The sequence below is a fragment of the Schistocerca serialis genome, chromosome 1 (genome assembly GCF_023864345.2).
Source record: "Schistocerca serialis cubense isolate TAMUIC-IGC-003099 chromosome 1, iqSchSeri2.2, whole genome shotgun sequence".
NCBI lineage: Eukaryota > Metazoa > Arthropoda > Insecta > Orthoptera > Acrididae > Schistocerca > Schistocerca serialis.
In genome coordinates this window covers 244,866,607-244,888,024 of record NC_064638.1, presented here as the reverse complement: position 1 = coordinate 244,888,024, position 21,418 = coordinate 244,866,607, and the positions used below count along the sequence as shown (strand labels likewise).

General features: G+C 38.8%; 1 protein-coding gene across 1 annotated transcript in view; it reads left to right on the top strand.

The window, feature by feature from the left end:
• Positions 1 to 21,049, top strand: part of LOC126457235 (uncharacterized) — a 112,857-nt gene extending 91,808 nt beyond the window's left edge. The window contains exon 6 of the mRNA XM_050093374.1: positions 20,775 to 21,049. Coding sequence (XP_049949331.1) covers positions 20,775 to 20,857 — 83 coding nt within the window. The 3' untranslated portion in view covers positions 20,858 to 21,049. The remainder of the gene's footprint in view (positions 1 to 20,774) is intronic.
• The last annotated feature ends 369 nt before the right edge of the window (positions 21,050 to 21,418 follow it).

Sequence of the window (21,418 nt, the reverse complement as noted above, 5' to 3'; positions counted from 1 at the left end):
GCAGAATATTTTCTGATGCAGCAGGTACAGGCAGATATCACTGCATGGTGGAAATGTTCCACCAGTGCCTGCTATTGAACATTATGAGGTGGGGGAACCAAAACAAAAAACCCATATGTTTAATAATGGTGCAGTAATTGTTCCAGCTGAAATGTCCAGGATGGGCATGGCTACTGGCCACCATGTGAACTGGTCAGTCCTTGTGAGGGAAAGCGGCAGCCATCTGAAGAGTGGAAGGGGCTGACGGAGATGACATGAACAATGAAGAATCAGTTTTCAACAGGGGCAAATGAAGCCATCAGCATGTGCCTGTGATGATCAACATTGACTTGCTGGCATGGGATGTAGTTGCTAGCCCATGCATGGCACTCCTGTTAGATGCCAGGCCAGAAAAACAATCCTGGACGAGGGCAATGGACTGCAAATGCCAGGATGTACTAGCCATGCAAGTAGCCAAAAACTGGTTTGCGAAAGACCAGGGGAAGGTATGCACAAATGCAGTCTTTGGAGCTGGTGGTGTACACAGAGTCAGACAAGAGATCACACTAAACCTAGAGGTCAGTACCTGGGAGTGGCAGGAGTTGGAGGATGAGGTCTGAATTTGGATCCTGATGTAAGCGGGCTAGTGTTGAGTCAGTGGTCTGGGCTGTTGCTAGGGGCTTTTAATCTAGTGGACGGTTGAAGGAGTGGCTGAGGCAATGCAATGATGTTGTTGACTCTGTCTGTGTGGTGTAAATCAGTGGTCAATTGCACTACGTACTCCTGCTGGCTGAACTGCCGAGGCGAAATTTGATCACCATCTTTCTGACAAAAACCCATCGTGAATGGCCAGTGGTCTGTAAAAATAGTGAGATGGTGTACATCAACAGAGCAGCAGAAAAATTCACTTCCTCAGGTATTACAAGCAGCTCCCAATCGTAGGCAGCCCATTTGCATTGCAATTCTGACAGCTTGGCCAAAAAGAAAGCCAGCTGCTGCCAAGTGTCCCCAACACACTGCTGCACGACCATGCTGATGAAGGAGTGACTTATGTCAGTGATGATAGTGAGGGAGGTGGAGGAGTGGTGGTGCATCAGGAGGGCAGCTTTAGCAAGGTTGCATTTGATGCAATCAAAACTCGCTGTCATACTTGGAGTCCATGGTATGGCCCTGTTACCTTTTGTTTGGCTGCCCCACAATGCAATGATGATGGGTTCCTGAATGGAGGCCATGACTTTTAGGAAACAGCAAAAAGAATTTGCCATCCCCAAAAATCAGGATAGTTCCTTGTATGTTGCAGTCCATGGAAACTTTGCAACTGTGTGGACTTTCTTGGCAAGGAGCGTGAGCCAGATGCAGAAATGATATGTGCAAGGAACTCAATTTGCTATCCCAAACACGCATTTGTCCATGTTGAGGATGACCCCTGCTTGTTACAAGCATTTAAAAACTGCCCTGAGGTGTTTGCGCTGTTTGGTTGAGTTCCAAAAGCAACAAGGACGCCATCCAGACAGACAAAACATCCTGGTGCACCATGGGGAACAGTGTCTAGAAAATGCTGCCACATTCACGTGGCAATACAGAGGCCGAAAGGCATAAAGGGGCTTTCAAAGAGACTAAAGGATGTAATGGTGGTCATCTTCTCAATGTCCTCTGGTGTGATTGGGATCATTATAAAAGCTTTTACACAGTCTGCCCCACTGAATATGGTAGAGCCCAAAATGTCATTACTATGATTGTGCAACAGGGAGACAGATTAATGGTTGGGAATTGTTCGTTTATTCAGATGCCGATAATCACCACAAGGGTGCCAGGTAGAATCCTTCTTGGGAGCTAAATGGAGTACTGAGGACCATAGGCTTTTTGAAGGTTGCAGGATTCTGGTGGCAATGGAGGGTTCAAATTTTTGCCTGCCGAACTTGCTTTTGGCAAGCAGGAGAGGGTGGATTTGGCAGCGTACCAGTGGGTGTGAAGTGGTCATGATATAGTGCACTGTGTCTCGCTGTGCCTTGTGAGCATGCCAGGGGTGGATTGAGGGGGGGGGGGGGGGCATGAGGAGTGGAAATTTGCAGCTTACAGAGTGATGTGACGTGCCATCGATCAGGTGATGCTGAGTTCAGGAAGGAGTCTGAAGTGGGAAAGAAAATCTGTGCCAAGGCTTGGGTCACTAACCTCAGCACAGTGAATGTCCAAAGATACTCCTCACCAAGGCCATGTCAACATGACAGGTGTGGGGGCTGTAGGTGATGATGATGGAATCATTTGCAGGCAAGGGGTTGGGGAGGGTTGCAGCCAACCAGGGGCAGGAACTCACATGGGAAGATACCAAGCCTGAAATGGTGTTGATGAGGTAGGATATGGGCAGGGTGGAGTAACGGTGGTTCAATATGAACACAATTGGAGAGCAACCAGGTGTACCCACCAACGGTCACAGTGTTTGGGCACCACCATCATGGCAGATATAATTTTGCTGAATCACTGCCTAAGCACTTTTGGTACCATGGTCAGTGTCACGTGACTCCTCCTGTTCGCCAGATGGGGTTGTCGCACCTGCACAGCCATGTGTGCGGGTGGTCGCATAGTGAGCCACGTGGGTAGTCACTTTGGGAAAGTGGGCAGGTGCGAGCACTCAAGAGCAGTGGTTAAGTTGGCCATCTCACTGTTCAAGTGTATCATGATGTATCCTAAATTGAAATGTTTGCCCTGAGGCACAGACTGGGAGACTTGTTGCCATGGCTGGGAAACTTGTTTCTGCAGTGGTGGAGGGTGCAGGGGGGGGGGGGGGGGGTGAGCATGTGGTGAGCACTGACAGCACAGCACATGTACCATCACTGGTGACCCTGGTTCTTGAATTTTCCCACACAATGCGTTCCTCCATGCTGCATGAGCATGAAGAATGCAATCCTTGTCATCCTCTCTCCTCATCTGTCCAGCCGCACTTATTACTGAGATGCAGCATGGTCCCACACAGCAAACTTTTGGAACCTCATCCACGGCAGAAAGCATTCCCTCTCATCACAGCTATACAAATAGTCCTTCTAACCCACAATCACGGTCAGCCAGCTTCAATCAGTTCCTCACACAGTTTGCCAAACTCACGAGTGCTGCTGTGCCCCTTGCATAGCCCCCGGTGTCGGCCAGTGAACTGAGAAAAACTTCCACCCACCTTCCCGCATTCGATGCCAGTGACCCACCTCTATGGTTCATCAGAAATAGAGAATACACACACACAGGCAAATGCAGCTCACTCACACACGACCACAGTCTTTGGCTGCTGAGGCCAGACTGCCAGTCTAGTCTCAGCAGCCAGAGACAGTGGTCTTGTGTGTGAGAGTTGCATTTGTGTGTGTGTGTGTGTGTGTGTGTGTGTGTGTGTGTGTGTGTGTGTGTATGTGTGTGTGTGTGTGTGAGAGAGAGAGAGAGAGAGAGAGAGAGAGAGAGAGAGAGAGAGAGAGAGAGAGAGAGAGAGAGAGATGAAGGCCCTGTTGGCTGAAATGTTATGAAACCTTACTTTTTGACAGTATTTTTGTTGTGCCTATCTGCGATTCAACATCTCCACTATATGGTGAGTATCAACTATCCTTTCCAAAATATTACCCTACTTTTAGTTCGTTAATGTCAATAGGCATTGTTCCATTAAAAAAAATGTATGTTTGCATAAAAAAAACTTTCTAAGTATTGTTTCAATCTGATGACTGGCAAACAATATGAGCCTCTGACAACCAACCCATTCTGTGAAAACTGCACATCAATTGCACTTTCCACTACTGCAATATTTGCTGTGGAAGTTTTAGGTGATTTACCATGTATATTAATAAAACTAGATAAGATAAATAAATAAAAACATATTGATGTTGGGAGTGGCACAAGAACAAGTACGGTAGTTCCACCTTTCTGTTACAAGAGGAATGATCTCCATATTGCATGCACACCTTTAACTACAGTTCAGTCAGAAGTATCTCTGATTTTGTTGGCTTATTTTGCATATTTTTAATTCTTGATGTCATATGGAATTATCTTCTGGGAAGACAGCAAACTAAAAATAAATAAAGCATCTTTTTAGCTGAACTGAGCTGTAAGAATATTGCATAGAGTAGAGAAACTGACATTCTTGGAATTCTTACACTTACTTTTTTCACTTCTTAATGGGTTTTGCTACTGTTAATGAACCATGTTTCAACTGAACTGCGATTTGCACAATCCAAGACATCAAAATAGTTTTCTTTTAGACATTGCCTCCTTGTCTGAGGTACAGAGGAGACTATGTTCCTGCAGGTGAACAATGCTTTCTTGAACCAAGTAGCCTTATTGTTATCAAGTAATAGCACAGAGTTGAGAATAAAATTCCTGACACTCTGTGTCTGGAGTTCAATAATGTATGTAAGTGGAACATGATGCACAGAAAATACAGAGAAGGAAATGTAGTTGTCATGGTCTTCTGTCCAAACACTGATTTGATGCAGCTCTCTACACTAGTCTATCTAATGCAGGTGCCTTCATCTCTGCGTAACTACTGCAAACTACATCCATTTGAATCTGCTTACTGTACTGAAGCCTTGGTCTCCCTCTACAATTTTTATCCTCTCTCCACATAGATACATACACTTCCCTCCCTAAAAAAATTAATTATTATTTGATGCCCTCAAATGTCCTATCAACCAATCTGTCCTTTTTGTCAAGTTGTGCCCTAAATTTCTTTTCACCTCAGTTCAATTCATTGCCTCTTCATTAACTATCCAACATAATCTTTGGCATTCTTCTTTTAGAAACATATTTCAAAAATTTCTATTGTCTTTTTGTCTGTACTGCTGATTGCATCCATTACATTTCTTAACAAGGCTAAATTCCAGACAAATATATTTGAAAAAATTTCTTAACAGTTAAATTTATATTAGCTGTTAATATAGTTCTCTTTCTTATAAATGTTTTTCTTGTTAATGACTGTGTCCATTTAATATCCTCTCTATTTTCATCATCAGTTATTTCATTTCCAAAATAGCAAGACTTCATAACTTTCAGTGTCTCTTTTCATAATCTATTTCTTTCAGCATTGCCTGTGTAATTCAATTACATTCCATTACCCTTGTTTTACTTTTGTTGATAATACCTCTTTTGAAGACAGTGTTTTGAAAAAAGAGGTATTATGAACAACTGATCTTTCAAGTCCTTTGTTATCTGTGATAAAAGTATGATGTCACTAGCAAACCTTGAAGTTCTTATTTCTTCTGCCTGAACTTTAATTTCATTCATGATAATCTTTCATTCCCTGTATTTTATACTTGCTACCTTCAGAACTTCAAGTAGTGTATTCCAGTCCTCACTGTAGACAGCCATCTATAAATCTACAAATGCTATAAATGTAGATTCACCTTTTTTCAGTCTGTTATCTAAATAAGTCAAAGGGTCAGTAACACCTTACATGTTCCAACTTTTCTCCAAAACTCAAACTGATTTTCCTATAACTTGGCTTCTACCATTCTTCTGTAAATAATTTGCATTAGTATTTTGCAACCATGACTTATTAAAGAGATGTTTCAGTAATATTGACACCTGTCAGGGCCTTCCTTCCTTCTTTAAGTCATTTTTTCCTGTTTTGCTTATCAGGTGGAAAACTATTGTCGTAGTTGATTCTCCCAAAGTATCTTAATAATTCTGAGGGGTGTGTGTGTGTGTGTGTGTGTGTGTGTGTGTGTGTGTGTGTGTGTGTGTGTGTGTTTTGTTTTGACAGCTTCACTTGCTGCATTTTTATGCATATTTTGTCCTTTGGTCATTAAATTAAGGACCTTATGTGTTATACGTGGATTTCTGCTCGACCTTGTTGTTTTGGTTAGTTGCTCCTCTGTTGCCTAAACTATTCCATCTCTCAAAGCTACCCTTCCATTTTCTATTGCTATCCTATCTCCTTTTCCAGTCAGTCACTGCCTAATGCTCCCTTTCAAACTCTGAAAAACCTCAGGTTTTTTTCCAGTTATGCAAGTCCCATCTAATTAATTTAATTTTCTCCCTTTATGCAATTTCTTTAGTTTTTAATCAGCAGTTCATAACCAATAAATTATTGTCAGAGTCCACATATGCTCTTGGATATATTTTCCAGTTAAAAATCTGATTTTGTCTAACCACTCATGAGCTATCCAAAACCTTTCGTTCTCTCCAGGTCTCATCCATATATACAACCTTTTTTCATGATTCTTGAACCAAGTGTTTATAATCATTAAATTGTTCTATGTGTAAAATTCTACCAAGCAGCATCTCATTTCATTCCTTTCCCTTAGTCTGTGCTCTTCAACTCATCTCCTTTAACACAGTAAATAGTTTCTCTTTTGTCATTGTACATTTTTTCTCTCTATCATCTGTGGAGCTAGTAAGTATACAGTGATGAGCCAGAAATTATAGCCACTTGCTTAATAGCATGTTGGTCCACATTTGGGATGCAATGCAGCAAAAATTCTCCACATCGTAGGTTCAACAAGTCCTTGGTATTTATTTATTTAGTCCTTCTAATTCTAAATGTATAATAATAATAATAATAATAATAATAATATTTATTCAACATCAATTAATCAAATACAATCCCTAGAAATAATACAGTTTCAGGACATCATACAGATTATTCTTCTGAATACATCAGTTTATAAATTACAAACTAAAGATTTGTTTGTATTAATAAATTTTACATTTTGATGTATTTTACATTTGTTAGTATACAATCACAATATTACAAATATTGTTGTTATCAACTTTATATTAGTTTTAGGTTACTTAAAACTATGGGCTTGACATACTTATGAAGCACTTTTCATACAGATATAATACTCATCTAGGGAATAAAAAGGTTTTTCAATTAGAATTCTCTTTTGCTGATCTTTTAATTTGTTAGTAGGAAGGGTTGTAAGACTTTTTGGTAGGGCATTGGCTAGCTTCAGCCCATCATGAAGTGCATTTTTTTCATATAAAGCTGTTCTGTGGCTATTTACATGGTATCTGAACTTTTGCCTTGTATCATACTGGTATAGGTCACAGTTGAAATTTGGATTTATTGTTTCCACAAGCAATATAACTTACAATATGTACACATCTATAATGGTAAGCACACCTAATTTTGGGAACAGATTCCGACATGATTCTCGAGGTTTGGCACCACAAATAATTCTGATAACTTTTTTCTGTAGTATTAATAATGTGCTTAGGTTGGCTTGAGTTGTTGCACCCCATATTTCTACAGCATAGTTTAAATTTGATGAGAATAGGGCATGATAAGCAGTTTTTAGAACACACATGTCCTTACAGTATTTGCTAATCATATTTACAGCAAACACATTCTTCGACAGCTTACATGCTAAGGAATTGATATGCATGTCCCATTTGAGGCTGTCCTGGATTGTGATTCCCAAGCACTTTGTCCATTTTTACAATGTCATTTCCTATGGATAATTTCATGTCAAATTCTATTTGTTTCCTTGTGTTAAATTCCATCATTGCAGTCTTTGAAGCACTTACATTTAGATGTCTTTCATTAAAATATTCGACTGTTTCATTAGTTACACTGTTGCACGGCACCTCCAGACTCTCATAGTCTTTGTGTTTACACAGTATTGATGTGTCATCTGCATACAATATTTTTGTACAGTTAGGAGAACAATACTGTATATCACTAACATAAATCAAGAAAAGAAGGGGTCCCAAGTCAGAACCTTGAGGCAATCCATATTTTATATCAGTAATTTTAGATTTGTAAGACCCACTGTTTGTTTTAAACAAGACAAATTTTTTCTATTGCTCCTATACGATTTTATTAGCTCATTGCCAGTTCCTCTGATACCCAGGTTCCACAACTTGTCAAGTAATATGGCAATGTTGACACAATCAAAAGCTTTTTCTAGATCAAGGAACACTCCAGTTACATACTCCTTGTTCTCTATGGCCGTTATTATTTTGTCTATTAACTGTGCTGCTACTACTGAAGTTGACTTGTTTTTCATAAAGCCATTCTGATTTTCAAATATTAAATTGTGTTGACTCAGGAATGTCATTAGTCTAGTATAAATAACTTTCTCAACTACCTTAGAAAATGCAGGTAAGATTGAGATGGGGCAGTAGTTTTCAATTTTAGATTTATCACCTTTCTTGTAAATCGAGGTTACTTGTGCTATCTTTAGACTATCTGGGAAACAACCTGATTCAATTACATCATTTACTGCTGTGGCCATGGCAGCAGATATGTTGTCTATGGATCTTTTCAGTGTACTGATAGACAATCCATCATAGCCTGCTGATTTTGTATTTTTTAATGACATTACTATGTTTTTGACTTCCTTGCTATTGGTTGGGGCCAAGTATATGCTTTGTTTGATTGGAATGCCCTTATGTCTATGCTGAAGATTCTTAAAATGGTCATTGACAGATTTTCCAACAGAAGAAAAGTACTCACTAAAAACATTTGCAATCTGACATTGGCATTTCATGATATGCCCTTTATGGTTTATCACAAAATCACTTGTTGATCTGTCCTTACAATCCCTAAAGCTATTTATTACTTTCCAAACAGCTAAACCAGTGTTAGTAGAGTTTCTTAACATTGTGGCTACATATTTACTTTTAGTTACTAGCAGAATATCTTAATAGTAATCCTGATAGTTCTAAGCAATAATAAAAATAATTGGTGATTCTTTTTGTCACATATTGTTTCTCTTTCCTGTTGACGTGAAGATTTTCAGCTTCTATCAATACCTGTATTGCATGATGGTCAGAAATGCTTCAGAACTGATGCACTTCATGTAAAGTGGGACATGTTAGTTATAATGTTGTCAATGCATGATTTTACACTATTGACCTCTCAAGTGGGCTCGTTTATTAGAAATGTTAAGTTAAATTGAGTTAGTATTAGCATTAGTTTTTTAGATATAGAGTCATTGGACAGCAAGTCAGTGTTTATATCTCCAGTTAGTATTATGTTAACCCAGCCATTTTTATTGCATTGTTTACTGTCAGTGTCAACAAGCACGTCATTAAGAACATCAAAGAAACTATCTAGGCTACCAGATGGAGGTCTGTATAGGCCTGTAATAATTAAGTTCTCTTTCCCCTACTTATAATTAATTGCTGCTAGTTCTATTACACCCTTAATGCTGAAAGCACTTACATCTATTACACTATAATTACTACCACTGGCTGCAAAGATAGCTACCCACCACCAAGTTTCTCTTTTCTACTGAAAGCAGAGCAAAAGATCGTGGAGAGTGGCTTACATACACTAATTAGCTCATCTGTGTACCAGTGTTCACTTATAACTAAAACATCAGGGTTATAAATTGCTGTAATGGTATCCAACTCGTTGTGCTTATTGCCAAGACTTTAAAAGTTCTTCTGAATTAATTAGAAAGTGAGTTTGGAATGTTGAACACTTGATGGATGTGTCACCCTACCAGAATGGTTATTTTTAAGAGTACAAGGGTTCTGCTGTATGATATTAGGGCTAAGTTTCTCCTGATGGACCATACAGGGAGATTTAGAGCTACCAGGCTGTCCAGCAGGGTTTACAAGTTTCCCTGGCTTGTCAGCTGTAGCTCTTTGTGTGGCATGTCATGTTTGTGTGGGTTGTGCCATTCCATAGCAATGCACTTATTTACACTGCTTTGTGTGATGTTTTGTCTGATTCCATCAATAATTAATTTACTCACAATCTTTTTACCTCTCTTGTTCACGTGCATACCATGAGTTGTGTGCAGGTTTCTATCTAGGTTACTGATGTTTACCAAAGACACATTGCGAAATTTGTTACATATTGTTTTGAGCCTAACATTTGTTTTATGCACTTCCAAGTTCACAATAGATTGGTCCATTAGATCATGTCTCTGTGGAATGTTGACGACAATTACTTTAGTGCAAGTCAATTTAACGAGTGTTGCTTTCATGTGCTTGATAGCGTCATTTGCTTCATTTTTAGCCACATCATTTGTACCACCAATGATAACGACATAATTATTTACTGTGAACGATTCACTATCTTGCACACATGTCTTCAGTACAGCAGAAGGAGGTGCACCAGGTTGAATGTGGGCCACAGCTGTGAAGTTGTCTTGGATATTTGCGATGTTTTGAGCTATTTCACGACCATGACTGTCTCTGTATATAAGAAACTGGCCCTTCTTGTACTTCTCACTTCTTCTGCTGCTGGTTTGGAACAGTTTCTTGCATACACTTTTGTGGATTACACTGTCATTTCTTTCACGGATTTCACTGTCATTACATTGAACATTTTGTTTATGTTCAATCACTGGGTTAGCATTAAAACACGAGTTTGGGACTTGGCGTTTTTTGAAATTATCACTGACGATTTTTTTTACAGTTTGAATGGTTGTTTTTAGTTTGCACGGGTTTCAATGCTGCAACTTCCGCTATTGGTATTTCGTCAAGAATCTCATACCTGTTTTGAGTTATGAGAGTCAGAAAGCTTTCCTTGGTTTTTGATTTAGGCCTGCTATCTTTCAACAGGTGCTGCCAATCAATTTTGTTCACCTTTTTATGTAGTAATGTAACCTCAGCTTTTAAACACTGAATTTCACTTATTAAATCTTCCACTAATGCTGAGAATTGGCACTTACAGTCACACATCGAAAATGAAATGAATTGTATATAGAATATATACAAGGGGATTGGACATGGTTAAGTCTTTACAACATAAAATAAATTTTGTATTGCATTCCTGAGGACTAGATATTTAAGTAATTTAGCAAAGAATCATGTATACAACAAACATTAGAGACAACATGCAAAGTAGAATATTCATATTGCATATTTATTTTTGTTGTTTGGTTCCTAGGTACTTTATCACACTTTAAAAGCAATGATCAATTAAATATGCCTTTAGTTCAGCCTTAATACTACTGTGTTTACTTACAGATTTAATATGGTTAGGCAGGTTATTGTAAATTTTTATCCCAATTTGTAGAGTGCCTTTTTGGCACAATGACGTTCTCACATGTTTCAGATGAAGATCAGACTTTTGTATTGTATATCTTCATTTTTTAATAAGATATCTGGGTGTCTATCAATATATTGTTTTATAAAGACTGATGTTTCATAGATAAAAAGAGGAAGAATTGACATATTTTTTAAATATGGCTCTGCATGATTTCCTATTGTTTACCTCTTCAATAATTCTTAATATTCTCTTTTGCATCCTGAAAAGTTCAGATGAAGATCAGACTTTTGTATTGTATATCTTCATTTTTTAATAAGATATCTGGGTGTCTATCATCATATTGTTTTATGAAGACTGATGTTTCTTAGATAAAAAGAGGAAGAATTGATATTTTTTTAAAATATGGATCTGCATGATCTCCTATTGTTTACCTCTTCAATAATTCTTAATATTCTCTTTTGCATACCGAGTGAGGTGGCGCAGTGGTTAGACACTGGACTTGCATTTGGGAGGTCGACAGTTCAATCCCGTGTCCGGCCATCCTGATTTAGGTTTTCCGTGATTTCCCTGAATCACTCCAGGCAAATGCCGGGATGGTTCCTCTGAAAGGGCATGGCCAACTTCCTTCCCCATCCTTCCCTAATCCAATGAGACCGATGACCATGCTGTCTGGTCTCCTTCCCCAAAACAACCAACCAATCTCTTTTGCATCCTGAAAAGTTTAGAACTTGTTATTGCACTGCCCCAGAAGATTATGCCATATTTAATTACAAAATGTACATAGGAGTAGTATCCATTAAACAGGCTGGCTTTGCTGCAACAACTTTTTAAGATCCTTACCATGTAGTAGATTTTGCTTAGTTTTTTTGCAGATATTCAATGAGAACCTCCCATTTTGTGTTGTTCTGGAGCCAGAGTCGCAGAAATTTTGTGCTGTCAACACTTTCAAGAACTCTGTTCTGTTCTGTGCCTTCCTTTTAGATTGCAGAAGTTTAGTGCTACTGTCTTTTCTTTCTTTATAATTAGCTTGTTATATCTGAACCACTGTTCTATACTGTTCATTGTTTGGATATCAGAGTATTTTAGTTCTTCTTCTATTTTCCCGCTAATAAGGAAGCTTGTATCATCTGTAAACTGGAGGGTATTTTGGCAATACTTATTGTATATAAGATCATTGACATTCAGGAGAAACAGAATGGGTCCTGATACTGATCCTTGAGGGACCTCGTATTTCACATTTTCTTATCCTGTTAGTAGTAGTTGATTTTGTTATGGTCAGTATGTTGCACTTCATCTATCTGTTTGTGGCCACTAGATATGTCCTGAGCCACTCACTGGATGTACCTCTAATTCCTAACTGGTCAAGCTTGTAGGGCATTATGGTCAATGATGTCAAAATCTATGGATAAATCAAGACATATGCCTGTGACAAATTCACTCGCATCCAGTTCAGCACAGATTTCATTAAGAAATTCAAATATTGCCCTCTCAGTTGAATAGCCTTTCCTGAAACCATGCTATGAGGGAGATTATATTTTATGTGTATTTAGGAAATCTTATATTTTATTTGTATTTAGGAAATCAGACAATCTTTTATAAAAAAAAATTTCTAAAATTTTTGAAAATACAGGCAATAAGGTTTCTGGAGGTATGTGGCACCACATTTCTATGCAAATGTCACACAGTTCCCATAAATTACAGGAGGCTGGTTTGCGGGTGTTGAGTTGGCTGCCGATAATATCCCATGTGTGTTCCATTAGGTTCAACTCAGGCAAGTATGGTGACCAAAGCATCTGCATGTCTTCATTATCATGCTCCTGAAACTATTGTAATATGATTCTAGGCTTGTGACACAGACAGTAATCCTGCTGGCAGATGCTGTTGTCATTGTGGAAGATACTAAGCATGAAGAGATTCAGCTGGTCTGCAGTAATGTTCATGTCATGGTGCTTTCAATTATTATCACAGGTCCCAAAGAAGCTCTGGTGAATATAGCCCGCACCAGAATATTTTCCCCACTGGCTTGCTTCCATGTCAGGGTGCATGTTTCAAAGCAGCCATTTGCCCAGATGATGCATATCTGGGCACAACCATCAACCTGGTGTAACAAGAAATGTGGTTCATTTGAGCAGGACTCATATTTAATTTGTTCCACAGCCCAAACTTGATGAGTTCATGCCCGCTGGAAACATAAGTGACAATGTCACTGGATCAACAAGGGAATACCTATTGATAGCTTTCTGCATAGCCCCAAGTGCAACAACGTTCACTGAACGATGTGCTCCAAATTATTTGTGCCTACACCAGCAGTGCACTGTTATCAGCAGATCTGCCACAGATTTCTGCCTATCCTGTTTTACAGAATGAGCAATCCTCCAACCTCCATATTCTGTGAAGAGGATGGAGGCCCAGTACCTCAGGTTTGAGGTGTGGGCCAGCAGTTGCAGGAAATGTTGGGGAGTGAGTAACAGGTCACCAGCATTGTGAAGCCTAGCGCAGGATTGGCTCAGGTGACTGACAGCATAGGGGAGTTATGTAGGAATTTTACGGAGGAGGGTGAGGTAGTGATTGTGGGTGGAACAGGGAACAGTCTTGATAGGGGCAGGGAATATGATGTAGTGGTGACCTGGTAAAGATAGCTACTCGAACTGGTGGCACTAATGTTCATTTCGTGCAACTGCTTCCGCGTCATGATCGGCCTCATCTTAATGTGGCTGTTAGGTGCATTAACATGGGGCTGGGGAGGGTGCTGATGGCACAGCACATGGGTCACATTGCAGTGGTGCCAGTTGGATCTATTAGTAGATCGGGTTGCACTAGGCATGGCCTGCACCTCAATAGGTATGGGAAGCGGAGGTGGCCAAAGCTTACAGGTTACAGTGTAGTGCTGCCAAAGCTAATAGGTTACAATGTAGTGGGTGGTGGTGAGATAACTCATGGAAAAATTCCTGTAATAGTTGGTGTTAGAGCTTGCACCTTTCTTAGACTGAAGTATACCTCCTTAAAGGAAGTCCCTTTACGGGTTCACCTTCAGAGGACATCATGTTTCCAAGTAGAGAAGGAATTAGTATATTTCATCAAAATATTATAGGTATTAGAAATAAAGTTAGTGAACTGCTTATAGATGTTGACTCTGAAATTATTGCTATGTCAGAGCACAACTTAAATAATTTGTCAATTCAGAGGCTTCCTTTACCAGGATACAGATTAGCCAGCTGTTTTTCAAGGAGTTCCATGCGGGGTGAGGGAATGGCTATGTACATAAAAAACACTATTCCGTTTGAGTCCATAGACATATCATGGCACTGCACTGAACAGATATTTGAATGGTGTGCAGGGGCAGTTGAATTTAGTGAGACTAAACTTCTAATTGTTGTTGTTTATAGGTTTCCTAACTGTGATTTCAGAGTACTTCTGCTCAAGCTAGAGAGGGTTGTTGATTCACCTTGTAGAAAGTACCAAAAATTACTTATATGTGGTGACTTCAATATAAATTTTGTATATGATGGAGCAAGAAAAAGGATGTTGGTAGATCTCCTAAATTCAGATGATCTGATACAGACTGTCTTTTTTGCACCTAGGATGCAGGGGAACAGTAACACAGCCATAGACACTATTTTTATTAATTATTAATTACTACAGGGTGTTACAAAAAGGTACGGCCAAACTTTCAGGAAACATTCCTCACACACAAATAAAGAAAAGATGTTATCTGGACATGTGTCCAGAAACGCTTAATTTCCATGTTAGAGCTCATTTTAGTTTTGTCAGTATGTACTGTACTTCCTCGATTCACCACCAGTTGGCCCAATTGAAGGAAGGTAATGTTCACTTCGGTGCTTGTGTTGACATGCGACTCATTGCTCTACAGTACTAGCATCAAGGACATCAGTACGTAGAATCAACATTGTTAGTGTTCATCACGAATGTGGTTTTGCAGTCAGTGCAACGTTTACAAATGCGGAGTTGACAGATGCCCATTTCATGTATGGATTAGCACGGGGCAATAGCCATGGCACGGTACGTTTGTATCGAGACAGATTTCCAGAACAAAGGTGTCCCGACAGGAAGACGTTCAAAGCAATTGATCGGCGTCTTAGGGAGCACGGAACATTCCAGCCTATGACTCGCGACTGGGGAAGACCTAGAACGACGAGGACACCTGCAATGGACGAGGCAATTCTTCGTGCAGTTGACGATAACCCTAATGTCAGCGTCAGAGAAGTTGCTGCTGTACAAAGTAACGTTGACCACGTCACTGTATGGAGAGTGCTACAGGAGAACCAGTTGTTTCCGTACCATGTACAGCGTGTGCAGGCACTATCAGAAGCTGATTGGCCTCCACGGGTACACTTCTGCGAATGGTTCATCCAACAATGTGTCAATCCTCATTTCAGTGCAAATGTTCTCTTTACGGATGAGGCTCCATTCCAACGTGATCAAATTGTAAATTTGCACAATCAACATGTGTGGGCTGACGAGAATCCGCATGCAATTGTGCAATCACGTCATCAACACAGATTTTGTGTGAATGTTTGGGCAAGCATTGTTGGTGATGTCTTGATTGGGCCCCATGTTCTTCCACCTACGCTCAATGGAGCACGTTATCGTGATTTCATACGGGATACTCTACCTGTGCTGCTAGAACATGTGACTTTACAAGTACGACACAACATGTGGTTCATGCACGATGGAGCTCCTGCACATTTCAGACGAAGTGTTTGTACGCTTCTCAACAACAGATTCGGTGACCGATGGATTGGTATAGGTGGACCAATTCCATGGCCTCCCTGCTCTCCTGACCTCAACCGTCTTGACTTTCATTTATGAGGGCATTTGAAAGCTCTTGTCTACGCAACCCAGGTACCAAATGTAGAGATTCTTCGTGCTCGTATTGTGCATGGCTGTGATACAATACGCCATTCTCCAGGACTGCATAAGCACATCAGGGATTCCATGCGACGGAGGGTGGATGCATGTATCCTCGCTAATGGAGGACATTTTGAACATTTCCTGTAACAAAGTGTTTGAAGTCACTCTGGTACGTTCTGTTGCTGTGTGTTTCCATTCCATGGTAAATGTGATTTGAAGATAAGTAATAAAATGAGCTCTAACATGGAAAGTAAGCGTTTCCGGACACATGTCCACTTAACATATTTTCTTCTTTGTGTGTGAGGAATGTTTCCTGAAAGTTTGGCCGTACCTTTTTGTAACACCCTGTATATGGGCATTCTGTTAGTAAAAGGGTGAATGGCCTTTCAAACCATGATGCACAAATTTTAACACTAAAAGGCTTTTGTACTCAGACAAATGTCATACATAATTACAAACTATATAGGAAACCTAATCCAATGGCATTAGAGAGTTTTTTAACCTTGACATAGGAACAAGAGTGGCACGATGTTTATGGTGCTGATAACATAGGTGATAAATATAAAGCTTTCCTTAACACATTTCTCATGCTCTTTGAGAGTTGCTTTCCATTAGAACATTCTAAACAGGGTACTAGCAGTAATAGGCAGCCCGGGTGGATAACTAGTGGGATAAGAATATCATGTAGAACAAAGCAGGAACTATTCAAAATGTTAGAAGTAGTCACAATCAAGCTTCAGTAGCCCATTACAAACAGTATTGTAAGGTACTTAAAAATGTTATTAGGAAGGCAAAGAGTATGAGGTATGCAAATAGAATAGCTAATACACAGCATAAAATTAAAACAATAGATTCAGATTCTTTCAGATTCTTTGTTGCCGTTGACCACATATAGCCAGTTGTGAAGAAAGTGCCTGGTCAGCAGGACAAGGTTGACGATCTAAAGTCAGTTTGTAGTAAAAATATTTCTCTTACTGATAAATCAGATACAGTTACAGTATTTAACAGTCATTTTCTGAGCATTTCTGGTGAATTAAATAAAAATTTTGTTTCTACAGGGAATCATATAACTTTCCTGGCAAATGCCTTTCCAAGATGGATGTCTGAAATACTCCTTGTGATACACACGGGGGTGGGGATTGAGTCAATAATTATATAACTGAAGACTAAGGACTCTCATGGATATGATGGCGTGCCTAACACAATATTAAAGTACTGTGCTGCACATGTTAGCCCTGCATTTAGCCATATTTGTAAATTTTCTTTTGTGAATGGTCAGTTTCCTGAATGATTAAAGTACTCAGTAGAAAAGCCACTTTACAAAAAGGGAGAAAGGGATAATATAGATAATTTTAGACCTATTTCTCTGCCATCAGTGTTTGCTAAAGTTATTGAAAAAACTGTGTACGTAAGGATACTTGATCATTTTATATCACACAATTTGCTATCAAATGTACAGTTTGGCTTTAGAAGTCATTTAACAACTGCAAATGCTATATTCTCTTTTCTCTGTGAGTTACTGGATGGGTTAAACAAAAGGTTTCAAACACTAGGCATATTTTTTTTTTGATTTAAGTAAGATGTTTGATTGTGTTGATCACAAAATATTGCTCCAGAAGTTGACCATTACAGAATACGGGGAGAATCTCACAATTGGTTCACCTCTTACTTTAGCAACAGACAGCAAAAGGTCATTATTCACAGTATTGAGAGTGGCTGTGATGTGGGGTCTGAGTGGGATATGGTCAAGTGGGGGGTGCCCCAGGGATCAGTGTTGGGGACACTACTGTTCCTTATTTATATAAATGATATGCCCTCTAGTATTATGAGTAACTCTAAAATATTTCTGTTTGCTGATGACACTAGCTTGGTAGTAAAGATGTTGTGTGCAACATTGGCTCTGTTTCAAATAGCGCAGTTTATGACCTAAGTTCATGGCTTGTAGAAAATAAACAAATGCTAAATGACAGTAAGATTCGGTTTTTACAGTTTCTAACACACAATTCAACAAAACCTGACGTTTTAATGTCACAGAATGGTCATATGATTAGTGAAACTTAGCAGTTCAAATTTCTAGGTGTTCAGACAGATAGTAAACTGTCGAGGAAAGCCCACATTCGGGATTTTGTTCAAAGACTTATTGTTGCTATTTTTACTATTTGAACAGTATCTGAAGTGAGTGATCATCTGACATGAAAATTAGCCTCCTTATTTTCATTAGCTTATGTTGTATAGTATTATATTTTGGGGTAACTCTTCCCATTCTAAAAGGATATTTTTGGCTCAGAAATGGGCGGTTCAGGCAATAAGTGGCATAAGTTCACGAACCTCTTGTCGATCCCTGTTCACAAGTCTGGGTATTTTGACATTGGTCTCTCAATATATATATTCTTTACTGTCATTTCTTGTTAACAATATTCCCAAGAATAAGCAGCTTTCACTCAGTTAATACTCGGCAGAAATCAAACCTGCATTTGGATCGGACTTCCTTAACTCTTGTGCTGAGAGGTGTGCAGTATACTGCTGCATCCGTTTTCAATAAGCTACCACTCGAATTCAAAAATATTAGCAGTAATCCACGCACTTTCAAATCGAAACTGAAGAGTTTCCTCATGGGTGTCGAGGAATTCCTTGAAAAATTAAGCTGATTCTTGTTGTATTGTTGATTGCGTTTAGTTAAACTTATGGATTGACTTTTTTGGGGTTCATAACCATTTTATTTTTATTTGTTATTACTTTTATGTAGTAATTTCATGTACTGACACATTTCATGACCTTAGAGATTTGCTCCTCAATTTGGTCCTATGGAACTTGACGTGTAAATAAAAATAAAAAAGGTTTCACCATACTTCAGCCAGTTTCCACAGATGCACAAGATGGTAGCACATGAACTACTGACCAGCTTTGCCATTTCCGAGATGCTCAGTACTAGGTGTCAGTCTATAACAATCTTCTTAGATCCAATTATCTCAGCCCTCAGACTTTAAGCTCATCACTGTCTTGTCACATACAGCCATGAACGTCCATACAAAGTGCAATGGGGCAAGAGACAGTGACTGACATTGGGCACTGTGAGTTTCCACTGTGTTCATAGAGTTTATAAGACTTGTTGACATTCAAGTGCCATTTGTCACAGTGCTATGATGACAAAGGAGAGCATTCTATGAAAGTTAGCAGTTGGAACATAATTTCTACTGGATAAACCTGGAATAAGCCAGAATAGTGCCAGCAGGAATAATTCCAAGCTACTAGTTACACAAGTTTTCTAGCAATTTGCCCAAGCCAATGTTATCAGATAATATGATATCTTTAAACGAACTGGTGAGAAGCTCCAAAAACAAAAATAATATGAGGAAGAAGTAATGAATTCATTAAACATGTACTTGCAACCATGTGTGCAATTGTCACTGCAGACAATTCATTATCACACTTCACTGATTTCCCTTTTGCTACAAGTAAAACCAATCTTGCTTGTGGACACTTGCACTTGAGCAACAAGTGAACTTGATGCATGTGCTGACTACCTCTACATCTATTCTTTATCAACACGTCTTACGTCAATGGATTTCCCTATGTGTGGCATGAGTCATTGTTAGAATGATTCCCATTCATTTCTGCAATTCTTATATACAGGGTGAGTCAAAAATGACTTAATCACATTGAAATGATATAGAAATTTATTGAGATAACTTACAGAATTGGTAGATGTGTCATTTTGTATAGCAAACCACCTCAAGTTTGATTCACTTAGGGTATCAGAACCCATTCCGCCAACAGGAGCACCAGAATAGTGCATACTTAAAATGGCTACATTCACTGGTGTGGGGATGTTCACTGCGTGTTTTGGTGTTGTATAGCTGGATATGCTTGAAAACTTTTTAGTTCCACAGATCAATGAAGATGACAGAGATGGGATGGTTCATTACCAACACTTCCTCATGGAAGTTCAAGGCTTCCTTGATAATCACTTCCCAGGTTGGTGGATTGTCCATGAAGGGCCAATTACATGGCCATGTCATTCCCATGACTTGGCACCATTGGATTTCTTTCTCTGGGGTTTCTTTAAAGACTGTGTATGTTCCTCCCCTACCAAATAATTTAGCTGACCATAAAAATCGAAACTAAGCTGTCATTGCACAAGTTATGCCCTATTTGCTGCAACAAATGTGGGAATAAATTGATTAATAATGGGATGTTGCCACATCACAAATGGTAGTCACATTGAATCAGAATTACACTTGACTCTTTTATGTGGAATTTTAGGTGGTTTTTTGCTACAAAATGACGAATCTACTGATTCTGTAAGTTATCTCAATAAATTTTTATATTGCTCCAAAGTTGTTAAGTCCTTTTTGACTCACCCTGTCCTTTCCTTACCGTGTCAAATGCTCTCAACACCATCAGGTGGCACTCACTGTAATGAGAAGGAAATATAGCAAATTAAAAAGGTATGATAGCAGGAAGTTAAAAATTCATTTTATAGATAAAGTGCAAGTTCGAGTCAGCAAAGGAGAAGCCTTTGAAAAATGATTACCAGAAGAAAAGAGCTTAACAAGGAAAGAATATTGCAATTGGTGCTGAAAGGGTAGTAGAAAGGAGAGTTGTAAGGGCAAGAGATTTGAAAATTCAGAATACTTTGTTAAGGATGTGTTCGTTGTAGAATATATGCAAACATGAATAGATTGGCACAAAGTAGGAAGAGGTAGACTATCACAGGAGATTAGATAAAAGCTAGTTAGCTAAAATTATAATAAAGAGCTTTATTTAAACTTAAGAGAATAAAATAGATACTTGTTACAGTAACATAATCTTAATGAGAAACTGAAAAGTGTAACTAGGGACAAACAAAATAAATCTTAGTTTTAGTCAGCAATAAAATCAGAAGAAAATGCTATTTTTTTCTATGAATCTGTTTTTTTACATGTTTTGTCTGCTTTTTTACTCGAATAAACTCCTTGCTACACAAGTCCATACTTTTATTTTTTTGTTTTTTATTTCACAGTCAGTGATGATGAATGCATGCAAAGCTACCTTTCACTCCAGTGTGTGGCTGAAACAATCCTGTCCCTTGTTAATGCAAGATAATGCTGCAGCTGCGTGAGGATGTCAGAGCATCACAGGGAAATTGAAGCTCACTTCTTCAAAGAGGAATCCTGTGTTGAATTTATTCACTTAAACTGAAGTGATTTCAGTTAAGGACTATTACCAACAGCAGAAACTCGTGTATCAAAAATATTCTTTTGTGCAGCAATAAAAACTTTATTGTCGAATAAATAAACGAACTACCACTCTCCAAAATGTTCTGTTGATTCCTCATTACCTAGTCATTACTTTGAATCCAAATAACTTTACCTATTTTCAGTATTGTATATCAGACATACTAAAATACTTATTCAGTGTAATGTGGCATGCGTATAACAGTTATGTCGATATTTCAATGACTATGATGGCTGGTTGTGAAAATTAGTGTGATGTTTGTTTACTTATGGGCACCTGCTGGACCATTCCATTTATAGTTTCCATTTATAGGACCTGCTGAAGTAGGTATAACAAATATTGATTTAGTGTTATCATACCACAATGCTCTTGTTTTCAAAATTCGGTCAATGCCATTGAAAGAATTTTTTTTTTTTTCTACAGGAAATT